The 7067-nt window shown below is 46.2% G+C and overlaps 1 protein-coding gene across 1 annotated transcript in view; it reads left to right on the top strand.

Moving 5' to 3' along the window:
* Positions 1-1237: 1237 nt before the first annotated feature.
* The window catches only part of ALS2CL (ALS2 C-terminal like), a gene marked incomplete at its 3' end in the record, with an annotated part of 26544 nt that continues 20714 nt past the window's right edge, over positions 1238-7067 (top strand). The window contains 6 exon segments of the mRNA XM_009867871.1: positions 1238-1343; positions 2317-2509; positions 4737-4802; positions 5940-6105; positions 6575-6703; positions 7041-7066. Coding sequence (XP_009866173.1) covers positions 1238-1343; positions 2317-2509; positions 4737-4802; positions 5940-6105; positions 6575-6703; positions 7041-7066 — 686 coding nt within the window.

The following is a 7067-nucleotide window of genomic DNA, read 5'->3' as shown; positions in this document are numbered from 1 at the left end:
AGTTCAACTCTTCCTGGAAATAGTGTAAAGACTCTAGTTATGCCTCCATTAGGATATAAATAAGATCCAGCCCTATAGCCAAGTGGTTATTGCATAACCTAGACATATCTAATCCCTCCTTACCTCCCAAAACAGCACAACTGGGTGCAATCTACCTGTTTCAGATGGTTCCTGGACCATACTTGAGAATTCTCTGGGAGAGGTGCTAGTTGCCATGCACCAAAACCATACCAAAGCCTGTGTTACTAATTTAGTGCATAAGTATTTGCAGCGTAACGACATATTTTTGTTCACTTGTTATTGTGAGTGTAGCCTTTCTTTGAGTGTGTGCCACAACCAGGCCAAGGCTAAATGTGGACAGACCGTATTCAGTCCCCTGAGTTTGATGGTTTGCTTCACAAATTGAAAAGAACCTCAGAGTTTTGTATTTTTTTTGATTGTATTAATATCAGCTGATTCTGCCTGTAGTGTTTTCACCACCTGGTCTTTTTTCCAGAGTAGTTTCTTAAGACATGCTATTGGCTGGCTGTGCTCACTTCTTCTGATACATTTCTTTTGGGAGTTAAGGGAAGAAGGAAGCTGCTGGAGTTTGCTGATATGAGTTTTTTGCCCTTTTTTTTTTTTTTTAAGTGCTGCCCACTTCCACTTTAGGCAAGCTTTCCTTGTTGACGCAGCAGTTGCAACATATAAGCAGCAGTGCACTGTCCTACTGAGAAAGGAGTAACTCCAGACCTCTCTTCCTCTGGATGTTTGGGTATGGCTGGCATGGCTTTTAATGCCAAAAGGCGAAGGCTGAGGCACCCGAGTGGAAAACTGGTGAGAGAGATGGGAAGAGATGTTCTGCTTCATCCTTTGCTGCCTCGTACTTCAGGGATTTTCTTCTGGGAGAATGGATCTGGCACTAAGCAAGATTAACACCTAACAAGAAGTTTAGGGCTTTTCCAGGCATATGGAAGAGGTATCAGGGCCCACCTGAGAAGATCTTCAGTTTGGGACACCAGAAAAATGAGCTGCAGCCTCTGTGGTGTTCTGTAACACTAGCTCTTTTGAGTTATTTGGTTTCACACACTGTTTACTCTTCTTACATTTTCAAGTGGGTTTTTTTGAGGACAACAACTACACCCGAGCCTGTCGAGAGCAGGACAGGCTGACTTTCTGCAGTGAGTACTGAAGCCTTGGTTGATCGATACTCTTGCAGGGGAGTTGATGTGTTTCCCTTCTGTGTTGCGTCCAGGAGATGTGCACAGCTGAAGCAACTGCATCGCTGCTCCAAGCAGAGGAAGCCTTCTCAGCATGCCTGGCACGGATAGATGCCCTCATCCTCAAGCCTCTGCTCCAGGCAGGTAGGTCAGAGAAGACTATTATTTTTTTTTCTTTTTTGGTCTGTACTTCTAGCCTTGAGTCACTGGCACACCTCTAATAGGATTTATAATTGAAACTGCACAGCCAAAGACTTGCTGGAGGCTGGTTTGCTGGAGTAAGTGGTGTGCTGAGATGTTTCATTTAAGATAGCGAGCTCTTAAGGATGCCTTTCATTCAAGCCTAGGACTGTTGCTCCTGTTGTTTTTAGAGTTTAATCAAGATTCTAACCAGTATCAGCCTGTACACCCACTCCAAGGCTTGTTTCTGACGTGGTTTGTGGAAATCCAAAACGCTTCTCACACATACACGACCCCTAAACCCTGTGTGTTCTCCCTCCCTGCTCTCAGTCCATGGTTGTGCCTGTCTTTGAAGGTAAAACTTGTGGGTGCAGGTTCTGAGCTGGCAGTAAATCAGAGCAGCTCCGCCGAAATAACAAATCCACATAAATATTCACAAGCTTGTCTGGCCAAAAGCTGTGCGACTGGATTGAGCCCGTAGGGTGGTTCCCTCTAATGACACTGCCTTTTTTTTTTCTGGTCTTGCCTCCAAAGAGATGGGAAACAGCCCTTCGGGCCAGGGGCAGAAAATTTTCCTCTTGGTGCTCGTGTCTGAGCTGAGGCTGAGCCTCACAGGCTGCCCTGACCACATGCCTCACAAAAATGGAAAGGGTAAAACCTAACAGAGGTAGCCCTTGCAATTACTGACATGGACACAACTCTAAATAACCATCATCTCCTTCCTCCCTGGCATTGTTTTCCTGTAAGCATACACTTGCTTTACACTGAAAAATTGGTCTGACTGTTAGATACAGGTGACATTTGGCATTGCCAGCTTAATGGTTGGGCTCAACGATCTTCAAAGTCTTTTCCAACCTAAAAGATTCTATGTTTTTCCACAAAAATTCTTGGAGTCAAGGTTTTCTGATAGCCTTTTCCCCTCATCTTTTCCTCAAAGAGCCTAGTGACCAGAAGGGAAAGGAAAACTTTAAGCTCTTTGTTCTTCTGAACAATCGATTCCAAGCTCTCTGGAACCTCACAGAAGAAAATTATCGGCTATTGAAACAGAAATGCAGCACCTCCGAGCCATTCTGCATCCAGGACGTTTACACTGTCTGGAAAGGAGATCTGTTTCTAAGCCTCTACATCCAGTAAGTACAGAAGAGTTGTGGAGTAGCATACGGGACCAAATTTATCAACTAACCAGTAGGTTGCTGCAATTAATTTCTGCATTTAATTTGTTCAGTGCTGTCCACTAACGTTTGGTCACTAGGTCAGGGAAGCGATTGCATTCAATGCTCACAAGTGCTGCAGAATATAACATCTGTGCAGACAGCAGCCTCTTTTGTAGCTGTAAGTATGCTTGCAAGAGACAGATTTCTTTCTCACAATAGGGTTTTTAGTGCATCTTGGAAATGGGAAGAAGATAGGGTTTAGAATTTATACTTGGGTAATTTATGAGAGCAAAGCTTGAGCTGTCATCAGGAACTGTGGGGTGTGTACAAGCAGGTTTACAGGACTCACAGGGATGAGAAGGTGTCAGGCACAGTTCTTATCATGTGTTTGTGCCATATTTTCATGCTTTTGGCAAGGGAGCTGTTAGAAAGTGATAGATGTAGCGTGGTGTGAAAAACACACTGCCCCATCGCTGTGTCTGTAACGAATTACATCTGCTCCCCATCTGCAATGCAAAATAAAATGTTTGCCGAAAGCACTGTACCGTGTGTAGCCCATGTGTTGATGTCCTAGCATGAAAAATGTTTCACGGACATCTGTGAAGATTCTGATGTATTGATTCTGTATATTGTGTCCAGTTCTGGGCCCCTCAGCTCCAGAGAGACAGGGAACTGCTGGAGAGAGTCCAGCGCAGCCCCAGGGATGATGAAGGGATGGAACATCTCCCTGGTGAGGAAAGGCTGAAGGAGCTGGGGCTCTTTAGCTTGGAGAAGAGGAGCCTGCGGGGTGACCCCATAAATGTTTATAAATACGTCAAGAGGGAGTGTCAGGAGGACGGAGCCAGGCTCTTTTCAGCGACGTCCAATGACAGCACAAGGGGCAATGGGTACAAGCTGGAATATAGGAGGTTCCACAAAAATATTAGGAAAAACTTTTTCTCCATGAGGGTGACAGATCCCTGGCACAGGCTGCCCAGGGAGGTTGTGGAGTCTCCTTCCTTGGAGACATTCAAACCCTCCTGGACGCGTTCCTGTGTGACCTCCTGTAGGTGATCCTGCTCTGGCAGATAGATTGGACTAGATGATCTTTTGAGGTCCCTCCCAGCCCCCGATATTCTGTGATTCTGTGATCAGACAGTGTTCATTCTTTCGTTCATCACAGGGGCCATAAATGAGGCCAAGACTTTACCACATGGGCTTGTACTGTCTGTGCAATTTGGCAGCCCCATGGGAGGACAATGCTGTTCATCTAGGCTTGGGTTTGGTGGTCTTTATGCACGTGGAGGACATTACTTGCACAGCATCCTTTCAGAAAGCACCGCACAATGAGCTTTGCCTTCATGTGAACGGGGCAAGCGTGTGCTGTTCTTTTGGGCACTGATTCAGCGAGTGAGACCTGGATTGCCTTAAAAAGGCATATGAAAGGTGAAAACTTGTGCTGAGGTTTCAGATGACACAAAGGGGAAGTTTATCTTATGATCTAATTTCCTCTCGTTTTGAAACGAAAACCTGTTTTTGCTGGGTGTTGTGCAAAAATAAGAAAAAAAAAAAAAAAAGGGCCTGTTCCTACTCACCTCTGCTGACTCACTCTGAGCAGTCCTGATCCTGCAGCCTCTCATGCTTATTAGAGTGATGTAGGAGGAAGCAAAGCTGCCATTCAGGGGCCTGAAAATCAACCGTAAATCCGTGTCCTTCAAACAAATAAATGATAATCAGTCTGGACTTTACATGAAAACACTACTGGAAGAAAGGGTGGCATTTGCTGGTAAAATATGGCTCGATCTCCCTCTAGTGAGAGATGAGATACACTGTCATGGGGCAACTTGACTTGAATTTACTGTCGGTAACACAGAACCCAATCCTTCAGCTGGCAGAAATCCATACAGCCGAAGCTGGTATCTTAAGTTCAGCCTTTGCAGATTTGCTTTCCAGGGAAGTTGCGCAAGTTTACTTCTGCTTATGCTAAATGCAAGGATGATTCAAATTTCCTCTGACGATACTAGTGCAAAACTCAACAAGGAAAAGGGGAGTGAGACAAGGTGGGAGGTACAGGAGCTATGTCTCCTTCTGCTTTCTTGGAAAGGTGGACCTGACATGACGTTTTCAAATTACTTTCTTCCCTGTATCGCTTAAACCCTGTAGCTAATGTGTGTGTCTATCTTGACTCATGCTTGTGGTGTTTGGTTTTTTCCCTTGTCAACAGATATTTCGTCACTTTTGCAAACTACGTGGTCGTCCATGGCTTCGAACATGCCACGAAGAGCAAAAGGTCAGTGGCCTGATCAAGGGACTTGAACATCTCTCCTGTGAAGAGAGACTGAGAGAACTGGGGCTGTTTAGTCTTGAAAAAAGAAGGCTGAGAAGGGATCTTGTTAGCGTATAGAAATATCTAAAGGGGTGGTTGTCACGAGGAAGGGGACAATCTCTTCTCAGTGGTGCCCAGCAATAGAACAAGGAATAATGGGTTTGTTAGAACAGAGGAAATTCCACCTCAACTTGAGGAGAAACTTCTTTACTATGAGGGTGCCGGAGCCCTGGCCCAGGCTGCCCAGAGAGGGTGTGGAGTCTCCTTCTCTGGAGGCATTCAAAATCCTCCTGGACGCGTTCCTGTGTGGCTGCCCTAGGGGATCCTGTTCTGGCCAGGGGAGTTGGACTGGATGATCTCTAGAGGTCCCTTCCAACCCCCAACAGGGGCTGGTAGGAACACAAATGATATTGTGTGGGTTAAGACACTAAATCGGGGCGAGCAACGCTGAGCACTGCACCTTGAGATGATCACCATTTCATGGTCCAGCTGCCTCTCTTCTGAACTGGCCATACTGGCTGCTCTTTCTACCCCCGGAGACCACGGCAACAGCCATTGAAAGGCTTCCTCTACAGATCTCTCCCCACTTCTTCCTAGCCATGCGTAATTCTTTTTGTAGCAGAGGAAGCCTGTAAATTTGGGGGTTCAGGTAAGGAGTGGGACCTGAGAAAGGGTTCTGTGGAAATCTGGCAGGAATTTTCCACTCTTTGTCCTGGATGTCCTCAGAGTCACATGGAAATAGCAAGTGAAAGCATGAACATGAGACCTGAGAGGATTCCCAGATACTTCATCAGAGTCACCCTCTTGGTGTGCAAATCACCACGCAAGCCACGCTATATTCTGCATATTTGTGGGTGTGGTTCCTATCTGCAAAGACCCCTGGGCCAGAATCAGGGTGGATGGAGCTCTCATTCACCTCATCGCCTGATTTCTGCATGTTTGGTGTGCAAATGGATTTGCACCCTGTTTTCTCCTGCTCTTCCATGTCTGTCTGTACCCTCTCTGGGAGTGAGGTTACCACGTCAAGTCTGGAAGGCAGAGGAGTGGCAATTTGCAGGAAAACTAAGTAATGAACTTTTATCTTAATTTATCATCTTGCAGTGAAGCCTGGAAGCACCACAAGACAGTGTTGAAACAATTTCTCACAGACTTCACGTCCGAGACCTCCATGTCGCTGGCCTTATACACTGTTCTTCACAAACCTATCCGAGATCATATTGAGCAATATGTACTGCTCCTCACCAAGCTGAATGAGGTTCTCAAAGAGGTAAGAAGCTTCAGGTGATGTTACTTGGGTGGCTTATGCTCACCCATTACGCAGGCTTTGCGGTGGTGTCAGTGGGCTGTTGTGGCAATGCCAGGGAATCCAAAGTGGGCTGGAAGGAAAGGGATTTCCAGTGGCCAGCTAGTGGGGTAGTAACCAGTACCAGCAGAGTGCAACCCACATGAAGGTCTCAAAAAAACGAAGGGCGGCCACTCCAGCGTAACAGAAGCTACTCATCATATAGAGAAGTTGCAAAAGGTCACGTAAGTGGCCTGAGGTTGCACACTTCTGCTGGTGGCAGAGATAATTCTTGATTTTGGAGGCTTTCCTTGCAAATGGGATTGGAGAGGTAACTCTCGTTAGCCCTTTGGGTTTAGAGCTGCTGATATTTTCCTGTAGCTGTAGCCCAGAGAGTAGATGTCCTGCACAGCTGTGCCTGAAGCATTGCTCAAGCCCTGTCTTCTTTTATCAGGGCTCTGAAAAGGATGTGGTTACCAGTGCCATCAAGGAATACGTGAAGCTGGAGTCTTTCATCAGCCAAGTCCTGGATGAAGCTTGTTTTACCAAGTCTTTATGGAAATCCTTGAGTTACAAATTCACAGTGAGTCATGGATGTAGAAAGCGGCTTGGTGGGGAGCTCTTTTGGAGGGCTTACACTTCTCTTATGCATGGAGGAAATTTAATATGGATCAAGTATTTGAGGCTTGGTTTGAAAGCCAACAGAGCAGGACACTGTGGAAGCCTTGGAGAAACCTTATGGTGACTGGGCTCTTTAGTATTTGAGTGCTGTGTCCAGTTCTGCTGTCACCGTCAGCTGGTGCCATGAGTCAGAGAGTCTCTGCAGGAACTGTTGGTTTGAGGTGCATGCCCTCTCTCAAACTCTGATGTTTCTGAATGCTTCTGAGCCCCCATCTTGACCTTTGTGGTTCCCTCTGCAGGACATGCTCTGTGTGCCTGAAAGGAGG

Source organism: Apaloderma vittatum, unplaced genomic scaffold, assembly GCF_000703405.1.
Source record: "Apaloderma vittatum isolate BGI_N311 unplaced genomic scaffold, ASM70340v1 scaffold1300, whole genome shotgun sequence".
NCBI classification, from domain to species: Eukaryota; Metazoa; Chordata; class Aves; order Trogoniformes; family Trogonidae; genus Apaloderma; species Apaloderma vittatum.
Note: the sequence above shows the minus strand (reverse complement) of the source record. Positions and strands in the feature narration are given on the sequence as shown.